General features: G+C 37.7%; 1 protein-coding gene across 1 annotated transcript in view; it reads left to right on the forward strand.

The window, feature by feature from the left end:
• The first annotated feature begins 204 nt into the window (after window positions 1-204).
• USH1C (USH1 protein network component harmonin) overlaps window positions 205-24,332 on the forward strand; it is a 45,181-nt gene continuing 21,053 nt past the window's right edge. The window contains exons 1-15 of the mRNA XM_077784272.1: window positions 205-268; window positions 4,093-4,160; window positions 6,080-6,223; window positions 6,713-6,851; window positions 12,519-12,627; window positions 12,724-12,748; window positions 13,447-13,504; window positions 14,282-14,385; window positions 15,567-15,651; window positions 16,041-16,100; window positions 16,357-16,413; window positions 18,211-18,353; window positions 18,992-19,057; window positions 21,565-21,689; window positions 23,973-24,022. Of these exons, the coding sequence (XP_077640398.1) occupies window positions 233-268; window positions 4,093-4,160; window positions 6,080-6,223; window positions 6,713-6,851; window positions 12,519-12,627; window positions 12,724-12,748; window positions 13,447-13,504; window positions 14,282-14,385; window positions 15,567-15,651; window positions 16,041-16,100; window positions 16,357-16,413; window positions 18,211-18,353; window positions 18,992-19,057; window positions 21,565-21,689; window positions 23,973-24,022 (1,269 nt within the window). The 5' untranslated portion in view covers window positions 205-232. The remainder of the gene's footprint in view (window positions 269-4,092; window positions 4,161-6,079; window positions 6,224-6,712; window positions 6,852-12,518; window positions 12,628-12,723; window positions 12,749-13,446; window positions 13,505-14,281; window positions 14,386-15,566; window positions 15,652-16,040; window positions 16,101-16,356; window positions 16,414-18,210; window positions 18,354-18,991; window positions 19,058-21,564; window positions 21,690-23,972; window positions 24,023-24,332) is intronic.

The raw sequence follows: 24,332 nt of genomic DNA on the forward strand, positions 1-24,332 counted from the left end.
ACAGCGCGGGCAGCACACCGCGGGGCAAGGGCCGCGTACGGATGGGCGTTTATTTTTCATCTCCTTCTACTTTCTCGGGCGTTTCGGCCGCAGGCGCAGGGCGGGCGGCGATGCCCGGCGGCGATGCCGGGATGCCGGAGGCGGCGGCGGGCGCGCCTCTCGCCGCCCCGGGGCGCGGCCTCGCCCGCGCAGCCGCCCCGCGCAGCGCCCGCGCAGCGCCCGCAGCCGCGCCATGGAGCGCCGCGTCGCCCGCGAGTTCCGGCACAAGGTGAGGCGGCGGGGACGGCCGGGGCCACCCCCGGGGGAGCGGAGGCTGCGGGCGGCACGGCCCCCCGGGCCGGGCACAGCCCCCCGGGCCGGGCACGGCTCTGCCCCGGAGAGCCGCGGGGCAGGGAGGGAGCAGCTCGGGGACTTTGCACTGCCCTGCCACCGGCGCGGGTGGCAGCCAGCGGGGACGGGATGGGTGTTAAAGCCCTTAGAAAGAGGAGAGAAGAGGAGCGTTCCCCAGCGCAGGAGCGTTTCCAGGCGTTCGGGACAGTTTGTTTCTGCTGCTGTCGGCGGGCGCTGCAGTGCCGGCGCGGGCAGTGCCCGCTCAGCCCGGCGCGCACCCGGCGGGGCTCGGCCCGCCCTGGTTCCACCTTAACATTCCCCGGCGCGGCTGTGCGCTCCTCTGCAAACGCGCTTGATGCATGGAGCGGCTCGGGCTGCCTGGCATTTTGTCGTTTTGTCATTTATCCGGTTAAATAAGTGCTCGGCAGAGCGCAAAATTGTATGAGCGAAGAGCGCTCAAAAAGCTCTAATTAAGGAAAGGAGGAGGGAAATAGTTTCTATGTGTAAAAGATGTTTTTGCTAAGCCGTTTAGGACTCTCAGATTAAGGTTTTCTGTAGGTGTTGTTTTGTTTTGTGAAGGAAATTGTGGATGATTTTGTTTTTCTGTTTTGGTTTTTTTTTTTCCTTTAATTGGCTAGGACACTCAATTTCCACAAAGTAATTTAATGTTTCATAGAAGTATCTGCTTCCTGGTAATAAACACATTAACCAAAAGACTGTTAGGATGAATTAGATGGACGGCGAAAAACTTCTGAATGTCAAACTGGAGTTCTAAAACATTAAGGACCTGGATATTCCATTATGATGACTGTAGCCATCTAGCACATTGTTTCTGCCTTGCTCCCTATTACTGTATAACTCAACAGTGGGTTGTGCAACATCTCTGTAAAGACTCCGGTTTCTAGGTGGGTGGTTACTGTCTTGAACTTTAAACCTTCTCCCTTTCATTGCTGCTATAATTCATAAATCATTCAAGCCCCACCCCTGATAACGTAAGATGTATTGTTAGTGTTGCTGCAAGCAGCTGGGATGCATGTATCAGTGACAGCTTTATCTGAGTTAGAAGATATTGAAATGGGTCTTTTTTTAAAATTTTGTATCCTCCTGCCTCTAGTGACCTCTGGGGCATCCACAATCTTGGACGCTTACTTTCTCTGTGACGTACCAGTGAAGATGCTCACTACAAAATCTGAATTTCCTCAGTTAATGGCAATTATTTTTCTTTTCTTTTTTTCTTAGTTTCTATTTTCTTAGCAATTTTAATCAGTTTTCCTATCAACCAAGCAGCAATGTAAAGTATGTTATATATGCAAACCAGTTTTCCCCTTTCCTTCAATATTTTTCCAAAATCTGTGTAGCTTAAACAGGACTTCATACTCTTCTTTGAAATGTGACAGATTGGAATAGTGCTAACTTAGTGCACAATTGTCATCTGAACTTTTTCCACACCAAAAACGTGCTTTTTCCTCCCCACAGCTTCTATTCCACTGAATAAACGTAGGTAGACTTCTTGACAGACTTCATTTTTTGTATGTATGTAGGTACAGATTGTGTGATGACTTTTTATAAGTTTCTATGAAAAACAGTGTAATGTATGTGAGAAATAGAGCATAAGCAACTCTTTGGAGTCTAGGATTATCAATGATACAACTACTGTGAAGAGTCTTTAAATAATCAGAGAAGGGTTGAGGGTGGAAGGGACACCTGGAGGTTCTCTGCCCCATGCTCAGGGCTACCAAGAGCCAATTGTCCAGGACTGTGTCCAGATTGTTTTTCTTAAAAGCTGTGAAATCACCTATCCCATGACTCTGCAGTAATTTTCTTGAGAAATAAATATTAAAGTACTTCTGTGATCCAAGTTATACCATGTCACCACTAATTTATTTTTTTTTTTAAGATAGTGGGGAGATAATATTTTACAATTTATGAAATTAGAGCCAGCTTTTAGAAGCTGATGATAAGTCCAGGTAAAGCATATGTCTACAGTAAGACTACCCCAAGGAGTTAAAGAGTCAGAAAAGTGGCACGAGATGCAGGTAGCTGTAATACAGTGATAATTGATGGAAGAGAAGGCAGCAGGAGGAGAATGGCCCACTAGTAGGGGTGTCCAGGGTGATTAACCCAGCTGTAGCATTCTGAATATATAAGAAATCCTGTGGGCATTGGGTTTTGTCAGGAAAGATGGAAGTTGCTGGTGTAGGATGAGAAGTGCAGGAGTCAAACAGAAAGACTGACTATTTTGTCAGAAGAAATAGCAGAATTTAGACATGGTCTTCTATTTTCTAAGAGGAAATTAGGATGTATCCACCAACAATCGGATTAGGAGAAAAATGGAATGTTGTTAGTCTTTGCTTTCTCTGTCAGGAAAAAGAGTTGATGATGGTTTTACCCTTTGGTGTGTAGGGTTGGTACACTTAAACATTTAATGTTCTCTGTGGGACACTGCTCATACAGTATCTTAGCTAGCACTGGGGATTGAGCTCTGTATTTCATCTGTCAGGGAAGTGAAAAATAGATGCTGGAATTAGTTTGATGTTGAGTTTTACCTTTACAACTAGCCTTGACTCCAGTCTGTGCACAGTATTGTTGAAGTTTTGATTGCAAATATTTTATTTCCTTTTAAGGCAGGCTTTATCCTATGTGTTTTGAAATTCACTGTGAATAAATGGTATTCACTGGTATAACTGTAAAGCAATCTTGACCTGCATGTAGCTTTCTGGCCTTTAGGTGTTTTGAAAGTGTCTTTTTCCAGAGGAGACAAGTAACAGAAAACCACCTGAATGAGAAGTCTTGCTGGTTTTAGGGAGCCAGAAGGTACAAGTAATAGAAAACCACTGGTATGTGAAGTCTTGCTGGCTTTAGAGAGCCAAGTGGGACAAAAGGAATATGAAGCATGTATTTAGTTTAGAACATAATACAAACCATTGCGAACCTGGAAAGAAAGGGCCTTTCTTTAAGTATGCAAATTGCTTCTCAGTCTTCACGTCACAGTAATATTACCCTTTAGGTCAGATGTAAATTGTTTTCCTAAACATCAGGCTTGTCCAGATGTAAAACTGATGTGATGTGACCTCTTGCTGCAAGTAAGATTAGTGAGGGTCTCACTAGCACTGAATTTAAATTGAACTCCTCATGTAAGAATTCGGGTTTGGTTTTCTTTTGCTTTAATTTACTGTAATTATCCAAGAGCAGGCATAGTAATATGACACTGGTTTAAGTAAAGGTACTATTAGTGGGGGAGGAAAGAATAACTAGCAAGTTCTATCAGTTAAGAGCTGGAGCAAAGAGGAGCAGAGGTGTAGCAGTTTGCATAATGCTATAAGTGAGCTCCTGAAATCGGTGGTTTAGACGACAGGACAGAGATCATATCTCAGCGTGGTGGTTTTATCTGTGACAGCATGTGCTACATTAATGAGTGGCCAAAAAGGTTTCTGAAGACATTTATTCAACAGTACAGTGATTACCAGGTAAGACAAATATGGTATTACTGTAATAATAGTACTTCTGAGTGGAAATCTAGCATACAGAATATATCAGAATTCCCCACTTTGTCTAATTGTTGTCATACTAATTTTAGAAAGTCTTGTTTTAAGTATGACACTATGAGATAATGCTCTGTTGCAAAAACATGTTTATCTTTAAAAAATTATTTTTCCTTGATGAAACTTTTGCTCTATGGCTTAGGAATCTGTGAAAGTCTCTCATGTTCAGCATTTGTGGCTATTAAGTCAGAGATTAACAATAATGTCTTTGGGTTTTCAGGTCAATCTGTTAATTGACAATGAAGCAGAGAAGGATTACCTTTATGACGTGCTGCGGATGTACCACCAGTAAGATCTAGCTTTAAATATGTTGGTGTATAATTTTACTAAAATTTTTAAATTTGAAGAATTAATATTCACTATTTTAAATAGTCTTTCTATATGCTACTAGAGAAGTATTTGAAATAAGAGGGTTTTATCCTGTTTAATGAAATCTTGTGGTTTCACAGCACAATCTGCAGGCAAAGAATGAGTATGTCTGTAATCACTTATAAAGTTATTTTCATTTTATGGCTTGGCAGTTTTTTATTAGAGTTTTTTATATCTGGAGGTGTGTGGGGGGAGGCTTCTGCATGATAAAACAGGAAGAGTGTATTAATAAAATTAATTAATATTTCCAATTTGTTTGATACAATGTTTTCACTGACATGGCTTTTCAAAGATTTTTGCTAACTTTTCAGATAACAATTTTGCAACTGTCCTTCACAAATCTGGAAAAATTTGGTCTCGGAATCTGTTTGGCATGTTTAATAACACAATGGTAAAAAATTGGAAAGGTGATAGGCCTATTACCAATCCTTTTGCTGAACTGATTTAAACCACAGTTACCTCAGACTTGTTTCATTGCAAATGACATCAGCCTATGATCTATTGTTTTTCAGAGAAGATGAGAATATATTTTCCACTAATAATAGACAAGTGGCTTTCATAGACATTGTTTCCATTCCTATTGTAATTAAAAGCTTTTCAGCTGAGTGAAATGTATATGTTTCCATCTGATATTTGTAGTTATGGGGGTATTCAGCTGCATATCTGATTCGGTTTCACACAGGTCTGTCTAATTGCTTTTCCATTCATATAGACTGTTGTTTGCAAAGCCAGCTGGTTCAGCAGATCTGAATTATTTAAAATCTTCTTGCAGTTACAAAATTAACAATGCATATGGCAACTTTTCTTCAATTTCCACAATTGCAATGTCTTGGGCAAAATGTTCAACATCTCTGTGAACATATGAGGATGATGAATCACTTCCTGAGAATACATTATGAAATATCTCAGGGCAAAAATATGTGCAATTGCTGTTGGAGTTAGCACTTAATTTCTGCTTCACTGTGAATAGTACTTCCAGAAGTATTTGACCTCTAATCCCATATAGGTATGCCTGATCTGTATTTTCAATGCCTATGTCTCAGAACTATTGCATCCCAGGAGATGTAAATTTAAAGAAAGAGAACAGCAAGTAATATGGAAAAGGTTTAGCTGAATATTTTATAGGAATAGCTCCACTGAACTTTAGCTATTCCTCCACTCCTACAGCTGTACAACAAAGTATATTTTCTAGACTATAACCATCTCACTGCTGCCAATATCAAGGAGACCACTTTTTTAGCTCTCAAGAAAGAGGTGTTCACAACAGTTTAACTTCTGTATGTTTTGTGGATTAGTTAATCACCATTCAAATTTGATTGTGAACAAAAATTGGAACTTAAACAAAGTCTTTGCTCTAGCTGCTGAATATTGTGGGCTTTTTCCTGGATTGAAGCAATTTGTCCTCTAACTTCAGAAAAAGAAGGCACTTGTAGTCTATATTTACTTACAAGGATCTCTAACTAATAAGGAAACAAAACTCCATTAGGCAGGTATGTCTAATCTGGAAAGTTATTTTCAAACAGTTCCATAAATCTTGGGGATACTCTGAGAATGAAATTGGAGATGTCATCTAAAATGTGATGTGCATGACCTTAAGAGAGCAAGTGAATGTATAGAAGACTTCACATGTTTTGAAGCAAATACTCTTTATTTACAGAAGGTTTGCTTTCTCAGGGGCGATTTTGCTTTCATCAAACCAGTTTCTGCATAAATATCTTTTTTTGGTAGCTTGAAAGGACATGCAAATATTGAAGCCACGTGCACAACAACTTATAAAAATGAAGCTTTTTATTGGTGTGTTGTTTACCTGTGTTTGTTTTGCCACTGTGTTCCTGCAGGTCTATGAATCTCCCAGTGCTTGTGGGGGACCTAAAACTCGTGATTAATGAACCGAGCAGGTTGCCTCTGTTCGATGCTATCCGCCCTCTCATCCCATTAAAGCACCAGGTGGAATATGATCAGCTTACACCCAAACGATCGCGGTAAGAAAATGCAAAACAACAACAAAACAATGCAGTTGACTTAAATAAAAGCAGGAAACACTCAGTTTTGAGGTAATTCAGAGTAAAATATTGTTCGTCTGCGTAGAGTTAGGCATAGTTATTTTACTTTTGCTATATTTGCTAGAAGTACCGCTACATGTAATGTACTTAAATTGTTTGCCAAGTGGTTTAATCTAGTAAAAGCAGGGTAAAGGAGTCAAAACTAGTATTTTCTCATTTTTCCTGAATTTAATAATAAAAGAAATCTCACAGCTCTAACCCTCTAAAAGCAGTTTTGGTGATTGCAAATATCTTTTCATATGAATAAACTTGATGGTTTTAGTTAGCACACATCCATCCAAACTTCAGTAAACTTGCTTTTTTATGCCTAAATTATATAAGAGAAAAATAATGTCCAACTTTCATATGAAACATTATTGAGACAAGGTGTTATGCAGCTGAACACTCAAGTGTTTTCTGTTTTTGTAGAAAGCTAAAAGAGGTGAGATTGGATCGATTGAATCCTGAAGGGCTTGGATTAAGTGTAAGAGGTGGAGTGGAATTCAGCTGTGGCCTCTTCATCTCCCAATTAGTTAAAGGAGGACAGGCAGATAATGCTGGACTTCAGGTAAGAAATTTCCATTCATGTTAGCTGCTAAGGGCTGTTCTTTAACATTTAGAAACTGATTTTGCTAAGATACTCTTTGTCTCTTCTAAATAGAATTCCTAAGATCTGTAAAGCAATGCCATGGTAAATGCCATTATACCAGTGGTGAATCAAGTCATTAAAAATGTTCATTTTGCTGCTTTTAATGATATGTAAACTTTTTTTTTTCTTGTTTGGGATATGCTAAATTTTGATGGTTAAAACTTTTTCTGAAATGCTTATACTTCATGAGTAGCAACAGTTATACGTAAGCAGATGGAAAGAAAGATTTCTAGACTGTGGAAGAGTGGAAGAGTGCTTTAAGTTCCTAAGTTCTGATTAAATGTAGAACATATAAATAATAAAAGTGGTAATTCCATCTTGCGTAGATATTTTTTGTGTAATGAAATGTTTACTTGAACTTTATGTACAAATTGTGGGGGTTTCAGTTTATGCAATAAAAGAAAGAACATATTTTTTACTATTCCCGGTGTCCTCTGTACTGCATAGTATTGCACTTTCTGTGACTGAATTTTGGATACATGAACTTGCCAGTAAGATTAGCAAAAATAATTATGTGTAGAAACGCTGCAATAGTTATGTAATTAGCATTAATGAAGTGGTGGGTGTTTGATTTCTTTTTGAATGTGGCATTGCTTAGTGAAGAGAGAAGTGAGAAATCACTGTGCCAAATGTCTGTATCTTTCTATCAGACTTTGAATCTGATAAGGTGTACTAAAGGTCTGAATTTGACTGGAAAGCCTAATATGCCTGGCCACTTTTAATTTGTCAAGTCTGAATATTTGCTGTAAGCATTGATGGCTAAGGATGATGTTTAACACTGGTCCCAAATATATTAGACCAACATGATTCATTACAGTGTTTAATTAAGCTAGCATGTTTTTGTAGATATGCTTCAGTATTACCTCACAAATCTCTTAGATGAAAAAATAAAAATAAATATCTGTCAACAAGAAGGCTGTTGAAGTTAGGTTTCCATGTTTGTATCACTCATGCTGAAAGCTTTCTAAAATTTAAACTGTTCCTTTTTCTGTTTGCATGCATGTGCATGCCCTTCTCTTTGTACACCTATACCTATATATCCCATCCAGAATCACCTTTGAATTAGTTCCATCTTCTGTCAGCCAGCTCTGCCCAGATGCATGACTGGCATGCATGAAAGCTGCATCCAGAGGGATGCTTTAGAAACTCCTTGGAATAAAACCACAAGTTCTGTGTCAAGTTAGAACTGGGAATGTTACACCTCAGCACAAACCTTGTACTCTATATGCTGTCAGCCTAGTTTAAGTATGGGATTTGCCAAGGGGCAGCTGCAGAAAAGGACACTGATGCAGCCTCTCAGTTTGCCCTACAAAATTCATGTGCCTCATCTTCTGCATTACACAGTAAGAATGGGAAGTGTAGACAAGGGAGTTGTTCCTGGGCTGTGGTGAACTCAGTAGAAGAGATTCCAACTGCTTCCTTCCTCAACTGCTAGAAACTTGAGAAAAGGATCAAGACCAGTCACTTGTATGGCTTTTGTAAGCATCTTCTGGAAAATATTGAAAGGCACTAATGATGTTGATCAATAAAGGATTTAATAGCCAGCCACTGCCTTAAATTGCCATTCTAATATATTGGTGTTAATGCTGTGTTACAGTTCTGCTTCTCTGCTTGTTTCAGACTAATGTTTTGACACAATCACTGGATAAGGAGAGATGTTCAGCTGTTGTGCTCTTATTAGGATGCCAATTTCCCTGCTTTCTCTGTACAAAAAAAGGCTCCATGGCTTTCTGTGACCAAGGTCATCGTAGGACGTGTTGGTGTCAGTGAGGGGGATTGTAAAGGATCTTTGGGCTGGAGTGTGCAAACTCTATTGCAACTCAGAACGTTTTTAGGGTTTAGCAGATAAAGTAGAGACAATAAGGGGGAAGAATGCTTGAGACTGCCTCTGAATTTGTTAGGGTTTGATTATATGAATTCATAAGGGCAGATGGTGCTTTGCAGCTCCTGTAACTGCCTGGCTTCTGGGTTTTGATATGTGGTGTTAAAGCTCAGCCTAAAGTGTCTGAATAATAGGTGGCACTAGGCACTTTCTGAACCTCACTGAATAACAAGACCTGACAGGCAGCCCATTGTTCTAAATTGCTGTCTCACAGTAAAGCCAACTGCTTCTGAAATTTCACCCACCTGATTTATTTAACAAAATCTCTACACATTTTCAGTCCCAAAAATGCAAACTGAGAAAGGTATAATGATTTTCTATTACACCATCAGTTTTACGTCCTGCTGCTTTTAAAATTTCCAGTTCAAATTGTATGTTTTCTCCTTGAGGTACTTTTCAAGTTACATTAAAATGACCAAATAATAATAAAAGTTCTCTGTGGCACTTGTAGATTTGACCCTTTTATGACTACAGTTTCTCTAAAAGGCACAAGTGTTTTGTCCTTCCATTAAGAAATGGACTTCATCTCTCCCCCTCCCACCCCCCACTGCTTTTTGATACTTGTGTGTGGGGATTCTGCTGAATACAAAGAGATTGGTGTGAATGATGAAAGTGGAAGCAGTATACAAAATGGGAAATTTGAAACAGTTGATGTTATTATATAAAGCCCTTCAATTTCCTAGAAGCACTAAATATTATATTTCTCATGTTAAAAGTTAGAAATAATAGGCATTTTACTTGAGAAAAGTTAGGTTTGCATCTTTTTTCTAAAAGGTCTGTCATCTCTGTTGGATAGGGAAAGGGGAAACTGTGATATAATACCAAAATAATTGTTACTGTTCTACTCTGCTTAGTCCTGCAGACTTTTATCTCTACAGCTCTGATTCACTAGCTTGGTATACAGTGATACCTGTACAAAAGTAACAAAATACATGAAAACAGCTATTAATTACCCCAATATTAGATACCATTGTTCAGAAAAAGCTGTTCAAGTATCCTAAAGAGAAGCAGCTTGCTGTATGCCCATACATCTCCTGTAATTCAGCCTAGATTGGGTTATTTGTAAAGCAACCTCAGTCATTGTCTGTCAGACATACAAATGTCATTAGGTTGAGTAAAGAGTGTTGAGTGGCAAAAATAAGATGACAGACTAGTAAAGGAGAGTGTTAAAAATACCTGTATGGGAAAAGCTCATTCCTGTACTGGAGGGGAAAATAAAATATGCTCTTTTGTGCATTTATAATTTTCTAAGTGCCTCTTGGGGAGATGAGAACAGATTTGAATCAGTGAATGCTGACATCCTCAGAACAACATGAGTTCTGCTGGTACAGAGGCCCCAGGATGCCACTGTCATTTGCAGCCCTAAAACTGGAGGGTTCCTGTGTGTTAAGGCATTGCAGTCAATAACAACATGATAGGTTACCCTTTTAAAGAGTCAGGTTTGTGCAAACCCAAGCCTGTTACAGTCTGCACGATGTGGAAGATGTGAGTAAAGAGGGGATCTTGAACTAAAAGAAAACCAAACAAAAAGCCCACCCTATCCCTTCACCACATATGTGAAATCAACAGAAAATTGACAGGGTGGATGGACATGGTTTTAAATATTTGGATCAAGCTGGTTAAGTGAGTGACAGCAAGAGCTGTCAAGGGTGTAACTATAAACTGCAGACCTCATCTGCTCTTCTTATCTGCATCTGTATTTTTATCACAGGTTGTATGTTCAAAAGCCTTCATTACCGACCTATTTCTGCTGTTATTAAAGATTATTTTTAAAATCTGCCTGTCAAGCTCTTAGGAGTGCAGGCCATTGCCCTGGATGAGATTTTTTTGGATGCCCAGCAGAGGGAGTGGATGTCCCACTGGTCAGGAGCTAGGGACCACAGTCCTGTTTTGCCTCTATCAGTGCATTCGTTCTGCAGAAGAGTTTTCATTGCTTTTGCAGCTTTCTGATCCTGCGTTGTGTCAGACAAAAATCCTCAGCTTCAGTGGACAGTGTGACCAAGATTAATGCTGGTATAGTGGACCTGTTAGTGTTTTGTGTGGCATTGCAGAGCATGAGACACTTCCCAGAAGCATTAGAAAAGTTTGTGAAAGAAATAAAGAAGATATATTTATGGTTATGGCGTTTTTGGTTTTTTTTTTTTTTTTTTTTTGGTTTTTTGTTTGTGTTGTTTTATTTTTTCAATTCACCAGATCACAGTAGGAAGATTTGAGGCATAATGACAATACAAAAAAAAACAGGTGATAGCATGCCTAATGTCCTGCCACCCAGTGTCATGTCTCTGTGTGTTTTAAAGTCTTTAGAATATAGCCTATGCTGAGGAATTTCTACTTCCAATTCCTCTCAGTCCTCTCATATAAAATGAAAGCACAGAGCCTCTCATAAAGTAATTGTAGATAGTTTCTTTTGCTTTGCTGAAACTTCAAATCAGCCTAATGCAGAAACCAGCATGAAAAACTTAAGCTTAAAGTGAAATTTGGAAGACTGACTCTTGAGTCTTTAAATGGAACATTTTAAGCAATCATTAACTAGGGGCAATGCTGCCAGACATATTTGTGAGGAGGCACCCAAAGTTTCATTGACTGAGAACAAAATCCCACGCTGTTGTTAAAGAGAAAAGTCTCATCAAATACATTTTACATAACAAATATTCACAATAGTTCAGAGGAAATGGTACTGGAAAGGACCCTAATTATTTGCCTTTGTCCATGTGGAGATCAGAGGTATAAGATGATACAGGTGATGGCTTGTTAATGTAATTTTATGGTAATCATTTGTATATTTTACTCTGCATTTACATGCAGAAATCGTGCATTAATTTTCACACAGCCACATCATGTGCTTCACATCAAGTACAAGTCTTTGCTTATGGTGCTCCAGCCAGGACCTGGAATTTTTCACTATAATCTTGAGCAGATAATAAGTAGGCAATAATAAATGAAGTAGGCAATATCTCCATCACCAATTCCTTCTCAGCCTAGCTGGGTAAGAGGATCATTGGGCAGAGTACATAAAAACTTGGAAAATTCTCTCTCATCATCATAGCACATCAAATTTGGATTTATATTAGAGGAAGAGAAACTTTTTGAGTGTACTTTGATAAATAAGATTTGAAATTTTATAGAAGTGGCTGAAAGCACTTTGTTCTATGCTATTAAATTGAACACTGCCAGGGAATGTCCTTGAGGTGCTGCCATTGGATTGCCAATGAATGTTAGCAGGGTCCCCAGACAAAGACAAAGAGATAAAATCCCTTAAAATAATGCATTTTCTCAATCCAGAATCAGGCAAGATAATAAGACTAAGTTTAGTTTCCTATTGATCAAATATATTAAGGAAGGTATCTCAGAAAATATGTGGTAAAAGCAAACTTTAACTTCTGAAGTATAAAAGAAGAAAATAGCTCCAAAATTATGGGAATTAAAACAGACTCTTCTTTTTAAGGAATCTGTGGAGTACAAATCTGATGTATAGTAGACAGTATTTATAAAATTTTTATTTGGCCATTAATTTGTTCTTTTGGTGTTCGGTATCAATTCAAAACAAATACAGGTAAGTCTAATCTGACATTACATGAAATTCAGAAAGAATTCATGAATCAACATTATCTTACTTTTGCATTAAAATGATTGCCAGACTGTATTCAATCTTAAAAACTTTCAGAATTATTAACTCACTTTTTCTTCTCCCTTCCACTTTTGAGGTTGGGGATGAGATTGTGCGCATCAATGGATATTCCATTTCGTCATGCACACACGAAGAAGTCATAAACCTCATTCGTACAAAGAAAATTGTGTCCATAAAAGTTAGACGTAAGTAATGCAAAAAAATCACCTGTATCACCAAAGATTGCTATTAATGGATTGCTTGTGGTCTGCAGAAACCTAAAAACTATTTTTCTTTTTCAGATATTGGCATGATACCTGTCAAAAGGTAATGGCTTTTTATTTGAAAACAGATTATTCATTTTCACATATCCTCTCCTATCCAAAGAATCTGTGTTTAATTATGAAAATGTGTGAATGCTGATTAAAATGTCACATCCTTTTTTAATGAACAGGGAGATGTCTTGCTTGATGAATCTGATTTTATACCAGTTGCCTACTTAAATGAACCAATTTCTATTTCCTCATTTGTCACAGATATCTCCTGGAAATTTAATTATCAATGCACCTAGCTTAGCAGAGAGCTCCACTGCTTCTTTTTGTATGTAGCATTTGATGATGGCTTCAGAGTTTAGAAAAATTTAAAATTGTTTTGATCTTCCAATTTTTGTTGAAAAGCTGAATCTTTAGGTGCAATGTTTGAGAAATGTTAATGACAGGAGGTGTCACTCTGCATAGACATTTGTGTAAGATGTTTGAGTGGCTACAGTTCATTTTACAGTCTTCTCTGAGTTTCCTAAAATTGTTTCACCTGGGAGGGCTTTATCAATTTTATATTCAATCTTTACCAGCCCAAATTGTACGCTTGCTAATGTTCTATTTAAATTGCTGGAAAATAAACCAAATGTGAATGGTATCCAAAGAAAGTTGTGGATGCAAAACAGAAGGCTCCATTCCAAAGTAGCTTCTGAAATTGATAGACATTCATTTTGTCCCATGATTTAAAATTAATTTTTTTCCTTTCAGTTCACCACATGAACCCCTTAAATGGCAATATGTGGATCAGTTTGTGTCAGAGTCTGGGGTAAGAAATCAATATATTTTTAAATGTCTTCTGGGGAATCTGTAATAGTTCTGAAACACTTTCTCCTCTGACCTTATCAGAGAAGCCATTGTTTGCATTACTATAATGCAGTATCTTGTTGAAAGTATTCTGTAAGGAATCTTTTGTGATATGAAATTATTCTAGAGCTATTAGGTAAGGAAAGGGCAGGACACAAATGAAATTGCTTCTTCATTAACTACTTCATTTTACTTGAGCTTATTAACTTCCCAGGCTACAGTTCTACTGTATAAATCTTTATCAGATTATTTGGCCTATTTTAGGCCTATTAGAGGAGGAATTACAACTTTGAATGCAAGTGAATTCTAAGGGTTGCAGATGTGAAAAGAAATACCACAATTACTGTTCTTTTGCTTTCAGGAAGAAAGACTTAATTAAATAGGGAGCCTTATCATGTATTTCTCCAGCCCTTTTGTCAGGGAACATCTAAATGATTATTTTTCCATATCACTTTCCTCTAATTTTCCCCCACTCCTTTCTGAAGACAAAATTTGACAATTTAAGTAATCTTCTCCAAACAGATAAGTTCAGTCTTTCACCTCAGCCATGCAGCTCCACTGAAATGACTCTACTTCACATTCATTTCCAGCAGGATAGGACTTTGGAGCCTTGAACAGTACCTTGAATCTTATCTTGGTGCTGGCTGGGATTCATCCTGGCTACATGAAATTTTATAATAGTCTTGATATGAATTCAAGACAGAATTAACATCTGCAGTATTGTTTAATCCCTCTGCAGGAAGGAAAGGGCAGTGTTGCTGGACTTGCTTCTTCTGGAGGGCGAGACAATAAAGAGAAGAAAGTCTTCATCAGCTTGATTGGTACAAAAGGCATGGGATGCAGGTGGGTACACATTTTTTACTTAAGTCACTGTTTTTTAAATGAGACACTAAAGGCAGTTATTTCCATCCTTCTTGGATATGATGTCAGGAAAATAAAGATCCATGCTGGATCAGGAAGTCAAACTGTAGCAGTGGGATATCTGTGTCACATATTACATATTTTTAGGCAAAGCATAAGTACCTGTGTTAAAAGATTTGTCATGAAGAAGAAAAACTTTAAACTTAAAAATAAGAGCAGACTGAAAGTGCCCTAGTACAACTTGTCATGGAATTGGATCTTTTAAATGCTTTTACATTTTTAAATACTTAAAAGTGTTGCTTGGTGATATAGCAAATTCCAGCCCTGTCCACTGTCAGGTTCGCTCTCTGCCTTCTCTGACCCTCTTCAGAACTAAAACACCATCACAAAGCTATATCCAGCTCTTAATGTTCAATTTGAAAGGCTTTTTAGAAATATGATTCTGGGATTCTTGGACTCCTATCCTTACTTATGGAGGTTTTGGAGTAGAGGGGATATCCTAGGATTTTTTTTATATATTTAGAAATATATAATTGTAACCTTTTTTCTCCTGTAATTTGGAGGATGTAAAGGTTTTTTAAAAATTATTTACAAAGCTGGAAGGGTGGCTCAGCATCACTTGTTTAATATATAATCTACAAAAATAGTTTCTGTATCTAGGCCCATCTAAGCTTAGATGGCAGCTTAAAGTTCCTGAGCTAGATGTTAGCCTCTGGATGAAACATCCTTCTTGCTCCTAACAAGTAATCCTAACAAAATAACAATATACATACAGTATCTTGCAGTTCAATGAATAATTAGTAATTCTTCATTGTGTTACTTGCTCACTTTCAAGTATTATTAGTGTTCCAATCCTTTAGACCGTGTAGGTCAGCATACATAAAGTTTCAGCATGTAAAACAAAATACATAAGATTGAATACTTTTATTTTAGTTTTTTCTTTTAAACCAGTTTTATGGGGTAGAGAATAGAAAAATAGGATGATAAACCATTGTGTGTGTACTGGTAAGTTTTGGGGTTTGTTTCAGAATTGTCTAATACCATAAATATTGTTTAAGTAAAAAAAAATATGAGGAAACAACAAAAACAACTCATTGTATTCCTCATAAATATTATTCTATAAATATAATCCAATTAATGTTTGGGGTTTTTTACGTTTCCAGTATTTCCAGTGGTCCAACACAAAAACCAGGGATTTTTATCAGCAATGTTAAGCCAGGTTCTCTTTCAGCAGAGGTGGGCTTAGAGGTAAGTTTGCCACCTTCCAAGGTAGGTACCACAAGGAATTCTTGTTTTGTATTGACAACTCCAAGGATTCATGTTTGTTTTTTTTTTTTTTCCCTTGGGAAAGAAATATCCAGTGAGTACATTTCAAACAAAGCTAGTTTTTTTAAATTTTTAACGTGAGTGATCTGGGTCAGACCAATATTCTTTCAAGCTCAGGATTTGAACCCAAGCAGTGGCAACAGCAGATCCCGTTGTAGGAGTATGTGCAAGCCTGACCTGTTTCCAGTCTGTTCCCATTGCACTCTGCCAGTACCCATGACTGGTATATGAAGGGAAACATCTCTTTCTGTTTTCATTGAATGTATGTACTAACTTAGCATCTGTACTAAAATTTGCATTGATTTCTTTAGGTTGGTGATCAGATTGTTGAGGTGAATGGAGTGGACTTTTCTAACGTGGATCATAAAGAGGTAAAATCAAGTCTTCTCAGTTCCCTGGATTTGTAGTTGTCAGCTTATTAAACATCTGTCCTTTTTTCCTGTCCACAGAAAGTATGTTTTGATACTGGGCTACTGACTTAAGGGGTTGAGTATTGAACATGGCATTTTGGATATTTCCATACCTACCACTCTGTTTAGTTCTGGTAATTCCAGCCTTGGCAACTAGCATTATACTGGCCTTTTATCCCTTCCTTCACACTGATTTTTGTTTTGTTTTAATTTGCAGGCTGTCAGAGTGCTCAAGAGCAGCCGTACTTTGACAATCTCTGTGGTGGCAGGCGCTGTAAGTAGTATATTTGTAAAAGCAGAACATTTGTAAGCAGAAAATTGCTATGTAAGTAAATCAATGGTAAAAATAAATGCATAAAAACAACAGCTGTGTTTCTGTATAAGGTCTGTCAAACCAGGGCAGTTTTGAGTGGCAATGTGATTCTTTCATACCACACCAAGTATTCTCAATTGAAACATGACTGTAGGCCAATGCAGAGCCATTCCCTTAACAAGGAATGGAAATTAACTTTATTGTAGTGGTCTCTCATGTTTGAGAGCTTCTGTTCTATTAGATATCTGCTTCTGCTGAAACATGAAAGGTGAATTGGATTGGTGACAAATAATTTTTTAGTCATTAATAGCTGATGCGTTAGTCTTATTCCAAATTAATTCCTTTTGTAACTGTTTATCTGATCTCATTAGCATATTGACACACTGAAAATTGCTCAATTTTTCATTTCCACAGTTCTGTGCAACAGAACTATAAGCCTTTGGGGTCTAATCTAAAGCCAGCTGAAATTAATTAAATCTTCCTCTGACTTCAGTGTGACTTTCAATAAATGTTTTAAGGTTTTTACTGCTCTAATCCTTCTTATAGAAAGTGTGTGGTTGTATACAAGAGGATAATCAAGTTCCATAGACTAATCAAAGATGGTGTTTTCTAATTGCCCTGCAACTGAATTAAATAGGGAAAAAAAGATTTAATAAGTCACTTCAGCTACTTCCTAAGGGTTCATGTATACTGTGTAGCTACATTAAGGAATTAATAGTTTATTTGATCTACTCTTACGGTAACAAAAGATGAAGTTGTCCAAAGGCACTGTAGAGATTATTTGAACAAATATTCTGGGCTAGTTGATTAAGTTCCAGGAATTCAACATCTTAAGGACTTAGTTTCAACTCCCAGGTATGATAACTTTAAAAATATGAGATCTACCTCAGCATGCATCACTGGTGTGGTATCCTTAAAATGGCAAATTGTTGCTATGGAATTCTTCTGTTCCTCACTCCTTTACCTTGCATCATCTTCTCAATGGACATCTTTGTCTGGAAAAGAGATAGCATAAGGAAACATTTTCCCTATTATGGTTCAAAGACATTCCTCAATGCCTGGTTTTGTTCAAGATCTCTACTTTGCACTTTAGAGACATGAAAAATCCTACATTCTTAATTAACATGGAATTTTAATTTCAGAAATGAAAATTAGATTAATATTATCAAGGTGTTCTACCTATAGCAGTATGGAGATATCTTTCTTGAACAGAAAATATTGCTAGTGTCTTTAATTGTAAAGCAAATGAAACAGGAACAAAACCAACTGAAATACAACTATACAGTGTTTTGGGGGTGTACATTCCCTGTATTTGAGTTCCTGAATGACAGCACATTTCTGCAGCAGCCAGGCATAAGAGCACTAAAACACAGTAACTGTGTAGTCTTCACATTGGGAATCATTCAGTATTCTATTCTCTGGCATTTCATTGCTCAGTGAGATTTAAAGGAAGTATAATGTGAATTTTTTTTTCTGGGTGACACACTGAGCATGTATTTGGTGTGACCCCTGCAGTGTTGTTGACTTCAGTAGTTGCAAATCTTGTTTGGTGCATAGTAACTTAGAGACTGAAACTAGAATAGCTCCTTGGGGTGAGTGGTCAGGTCTTTGAGGATCTTTCAGGGTATTTTCCACTGGAAGGGCAATGTGAGGAAATGGCAGATGTGCTACTATGTTACTGAGTTTGAATTATTTCCTAGAAGAACTGCATTCATGAGGTATTTGCACAACTGATTGGGGTGGTGGTTTTGATTGCAGGGCAAGGAGCTGTTCATGACTGAAGAAGAAAGGCAAAGAGAAGCACGTCTCCGTGAGCAGGAGCGCCAGGAGCTGATGCATCAGAAGCGGCTCGCACTGGAGACCAACAAAATCATCAAAGAGCAGCAGGAGAAAGAGAGATTGTGAGCACTCTCTGTAGGGCAGTCTGAACAATTTAGCTTGGATTTGGAGAGGACATGGAAGACAGGAGCACATAATTATTTCTGTGATACTTCTTGCAGAAGTGAAAAGATTCTTAACTTAGATTAACTTTGTTTTGCTTTTGCAAAGTCTCTGTCCATAAAATGTTTGTCCTGTGATGCTCTTGATATTCCGGGCTTTCAAAGCTGATATCTTCGAAGCCATCTTAAGTAGAAGGGTCACACTACTACCTGACTGTTGTACCCCAATTATTCAGTGTGATATTCACTCCTGCTCACTCACGCTATTCACTCCTGCTTTATTTTTAGCAAGACAGTTAGAAATTTTATGCTCATACAAAACCATGCTATAGTCTTGCCTCAGAAGGAGGTAGTGACTTCATGAATTAAGTAAATTATATGCCCTTATTTTCCAGATGGTCAGGAATGTCCTCAGGGTTCCTAGGAAACCATACTGAACCTTCGGGTGTCTTAAAGATGACTTTTAAAACAGATCATTTTCCCCCAATACAAATATATTTACTGTCTGTATCTTTTACTAACTATATGCTGACACACTTTATTCAGGTTCTTACTCAGAAAACACTATTTTTATCATGTTGTCCTAATTCCTCTTATAGAAGAAAGCTGGAGATTTCCCAGAAAGCTGCAGAGGAAGAAGAGAGATATCGCAGAGAAATAGAGCAGTGAGTAAAAACCTTACACAGGCAATGTGCCACCTGGAAAAGGGTTCCTTGTGTATTAGATTAGATGTAGCTGAAAACATTCTGCATGTTGCTTTCAAATAAAATGTGTAATATTTCATTTAGCTAAATGTGGGATCCAGTACATATCAGTAAGTACAGCACAGTTAAATAGGAAACTGACCTGAAAATCAGCACCTGTAAACCTGAGGATTATGAATAAACATGAGGCAATAATAAATTCAGTGTGAAGTTGAAGTTATGCACTTATTTTAAAAATATTAATATATAGAGAAACTTAAGACTAAGGAAGTTCTGTGTCTCAGAACTTGTTTACTTTGTTGTCACTGAACCACTACATTTAATTCTAAGAGGAAAGAAAGCAGTTCTGCTAAGAAACAGATCAGTACTATATTTTTAACTTAAGCATTCTTTTACATTTGGAATTTTGAAATTAACTGGTTGTTATCACAGTAATTAACTTTCCTTCTAAACGATGCTGGGAAATTGCATGAAAATGCAAATTGCAGAGTAGTATCTGTTTTGATTCAGCCTTTTAGGGCTAAGATTGTCCCTCAAGTCTTTGGCTTTGCACCTTTGGCATATTAAGGGGCTTTAATTCATTTAAGTCCCTTTTCATGTAGAAAGAAAAAGAACAGTGATTTCTGAATTTGTAAGGTGGATAAAGAAATATATTCCCTAGCTGTCACAAGATAAAAATCTTCTGGCAGTCCTGCTGTGGGCTATACAGCAGCAATGGATGAATTTTTATGCATTTCCCTTTTCTGATCCCAGGGAGTTGATAACATCCTGTTCTTTATTTTGTGGCCTATTATAGAAATTCTCGCAATAGCCAAAAGCTGCTATAAAAGCAACCATCACAGGTGAAGGATGATTCTGTTCTCCAAATCTAGATTGCCTCTCTGATATAATGGATGTTGGATGTCTGCTGTGCTGTTCTGCACTGAGCATCTTTACTCGCTCAGGGAAGGCTTTTGTGCCCTGAGGGCTGATCAGTGTAATGTCTAGCACAGCTTTAGACTTCCTTGTAGAATTTTTAAGTGTTGCTCAGGCATTTTTAAGCTTTTCCATATCACAATCCAAACTGTTAAGTCGGTGTCAATCTCCTGGGTGAGGAAGAGGGAGAATAGTAGTAGAGGAATCTAGATGAAATCTAAAGCTGAGATTTAATAGGCAGTTATGACTGGCTAAAACACAATATTTTTCTGTATTAATTGTTTGTGAGTATCATGCCTTGCATTCTTTTAAGAATCCTTTCTGCAGGATTTCCTTGTATAAACTCACTGTGCCCTTTTTTGGTATCTTACATTTGAAAAAAATTCAAATGTGCCTAAATGGCAAATGTCCCTAACTCTATGTACTGCAAGTAACATTGTAACACCAACTTTTTAAATCTAAAATTAAATGAAAAAACATTGTGTCCATTGTTCCCTGACAATGCCTCTAAATTTAAATAGTGAGCTCAGCTACAGATATAAGAGTGTTTTGACATCATGTGAATAGTTTTTCAATTTACTTTAGCTAATTTAGAGATGCAAAAGATAATCCAAATATAAATAGCATAATATATATCTAAGATATGGTAAATTTTGTCACTACATTATCAGTTCAAGGCAAGCAATAGTCAAGAATAGATCCTGGGTCTATTAGATCTTGGATCTTAAGGCAGCATATATGAAGCTACCTGTTGTCAGATAATTCAGCACTTCTGCTGTGACATACTTGGTATTTGCTGTATTTTTATTTGAAATGTCTTTTTCTCTGATCATGGTGCCATACTAGGTAATTTACTTGTTTTGCATGCTCTTTTCCTGAATTGTGGCACTCTCTGCAGCACCCCCATCTTCTATCTGTACCTATTTCCCTCTCTTCTCTTTTTTAAATTTTTTTCCCTTTTTCTCCCCCTAGAATTCAGAATTTAATATGGTTTCTGTTTCAACAGTATCTATTTATTTTTGGAAAGAGTTACTTTTTATGGCAGCCTAGAACTATTGTGTTTAGGAAGGAATAATCAAAATAGATTTAAAGATATAGAGAGGAGTCACATATTTTTTAGGTATAGTTTGCCTTGTGATGTCTGATTTAGGTGTATGATAGTCTGCCACTCAGTGTTTCAGTTTTTCTAGTAAGCAATTCCAGTCCTAAAAATTGCTAAGTGACAGATGATTTTTTTACTTCATTCAAGCTGACAGACAGTACTGTGGTGTGTCACTCATGGCTTAGTATCTGTGCAGGTGATATGTAATAGGCCTTAGAAGTCTAAATATTAAATAAGGATATCTTCTTACACTGTACTTTACAAATTATTTTAGTAGCTTAGTAAATGAAACAGATTGATGAAAGGAATTTGGTTATGAGGAAGGCGCAGTTTATTGTGCTTTATGTTCCAGAGAAAAAACAAATATGCTAAAAAATTACAATGCTAATCAATATATACTGATGTGGTTGGTTTTGTACTCAGAATGTTTAACTGGATTTGTTTCCTCTAGGATAACAGCAGAGGAAGAGAAATTTAAAAAGGAGTGGGAAGAAGACTGGGGTCCTAAAGAAGCACCCAAGTCTCTAAAAACTGTAACTGCAGAAGTGCATTCTGCCCCTCCTTCCAAACACAAAAGTAAGTAATTGATGTCAGCTTGCCTACTTCCATTTGTCTCAGACACATCACTGAGCTCTATCACCAGTTTGTCTCCATGTTAAGCTAGCTATGAATTGGTTATTTTCTGAAGACTGGAAGCATATGATAAATCAATTAAATAACTCTTATTTAACAGGTGCCTATCTTGAAAAATATACATCCATTCAAATAGTCATGGTTTTTAGCAATCAGCAGCAGGAAAAATAAAAATAATAAGGCTAACTAAGAAATAGTCTGAAGCATAGACATGTATAACTTTGGTGTTTAGTGCATTGTTTTACATGTTGTTACTGTTCAGTATTTACCTGTCAGCTTTTTCACAGTTTGGCTTGGAAGGGATCTTAAAGATCACCTTTTTCCAACCCCTGCCATGGCTGGGGACACCTTCCACTAGACTAGGTTGCTCAGAGCCCCATCCAAAACTGGCCATGAACACTGCCAGGGATGGGACATCCACCACTTACCCTGGGAAATCTGTTCAAGTGCCTCACAGTAAATAATTTCTTCCTAGCTCTAATCTAAATCTATCCTCTTTTGGTTTAAAGCCATTCTGCCTTGTCCTGTCACTACATGCCCTTTCAAAAAGTTCCTTTTCAGTTTTCTGGTAACTTGTTTTAGGTACCAAAAGGCTGACCTAAGGTCTCCCAACAGCCTTCTCTTCTCCAAGCTGAGCAGCCCTAACTCCCTCAGCCTTTCCTCATAGCAGAGGTGCTCCAGCCCTCTGATCATCTTTATGGCCCTCTGCTGGTCCACATCCATGTTATATTGGCAGCCCCAGAGCTGGATGCAGCACTCCAGGAGAGGTCCAATGGAAGCAGAGTAGAAGAGCAGAACTCCCTCCCTTGCCCTGCTGCCCATGCTGCTCTTGATGCAGCCCAGGACACTGCTGGCTTTCTGACTTACTTGTCCAAGGGGAATTAAGACAGAGCTTAGCTGGCAGTTAAGAAGCTAAATTAGAAGCTGCAAATTGTATGCAAAGTGTAGTAAAATTGTATTGTACAAATTAAAACATGGAAAGTTCTTGATGCATAATTTACAGGAGGCCTAGGCCAATTCCTAACCTGATGCTATTTTTTTTTTTAATTTTTTTTTAATTTTTTTTTTTTTTTTTTTTTGTGACTTTGGGGCAGTCTGCTGATGGTTCTGTTAGAGGAAAAGCCACCAAACTCTTCAGGCTTCCCTTTACCACATAGCAGACCAGTTGTCCACATGTAGATTCTAATAGCTCTTCAGGGCTGGAGAAGGTTGGAGATTGTTTTCAGTAGGGCTTTACTTTTTTTAACAATTCTTTGGAAAAACATCCCATCACTAACTACATATTTTGTTTCATGGAAACATCTAGTCACACATTACTGCTCTCTTTTTCATTTCATGGGAATCCCCAGTTACTGTCACTTCTGTCCCCTCACCCCTTTCCTCCTTTGTTTCTCTAGAAGGTTTAAAGGGAGTTGCACAAGACCAACTTGAAACAGATGACATGGATGAAGTGAACATGAAGCAGGACAAACAGGTTTGCCACTCAGCCCTGACTTTCTATCCTGATTCAGATTCTACCTGTGTCTCACCTCCTCCTGACAGTCAGTCTTGACATTAAACTGACCATTTGGTTTTCTTATGGCAATATGTGTGGTCCTTTAGTAAATGATGAAATATTTTGACACTGCTGCTGTCTTTGGATCTAAAGATAGCTTGATATGAAATCTAACAGCCCTACAGGAACGTGGACTATATTAAGTGCTCTGTGTTAGCAGTGTTTCTTATATAAATGTATGGTATTATATTTTTTTGTATATCTTACTTAGCAATATATTTTATAAAATTTATGCACTTGGCTTGAAATATTTTGTCCTGGGAAATGCAGCTTTTCATGTCTCCTCAAAAGCTATGCTCTGCCACAAGTTTGAATGAGTTTGAATGCCTGTTTCATTTTCATAAGGCTTGCTAAAACTACTGTAAAGTAGGAGTGTGACCATAGAAATCTTAGAAATGCACATGCCTGTGTGGTTCTGTATGAAGATTACTTGTTGAATTTTTTTTGTTTGGCATAAAATGTGTACCATTAAAAGAAGGGATGCCTATGACTAAATGTTCTAAAACCATTTATCAAGAATTTAGCTAAGAACTTGTCATGTAATATCAAACCTCTGGTGTTTTGCCTTCAAATAAATTTTAATCAGTTACACATATCAGCATGGATTGGTCTGAGGATGAGCCTGTCCTTGGCTTTTCTTCAAAAAACAACTTTTCCTTTACCTTTTGTAGCTTTTGGATGGTTTTATCGGTATGAAGGAAAATTTCCCACAATCCGTAAGGTACAAACTTTGAAATGTGATTTTGTTTGCTGTGTGCGTGTTTGAATTTGAATTCCTCATTTTCCTTCTTCTCTGCTGTTGTTAAACATTCTATATACTCGAATGTTCCTTCTTTTAACGTGTGCACAAATGAAGATGCCTTTGGGATATGTGTGTCTAGGACTTTGTCTTTTTGAGTCCTTCAGGCTCTGCATTCTGCCATGTGCAGAGGGAATTGTATAACAATACATTGCAGGTGTTTATTACAGGTGGGCAAGGCATGTCTTCATGTTCTCCTGAAATCCTCAGAATCATGTGTGTATAAAAACAG

Source organism: Lonchura striata, chromosome 6 (assembly GCF_046129695.1).
Source record: "Lonchura striata isolate bLonStr1 chromosome 6, bLonStr1.mat, whole genome shotgun sequence".
Taxonomy (NCBI): domain Eukaryota; kingdom Metazoa; phylum Chordata; class Aves; order Passeriformes; family Estrildidae; genus Lonchura; species Lonchura striata.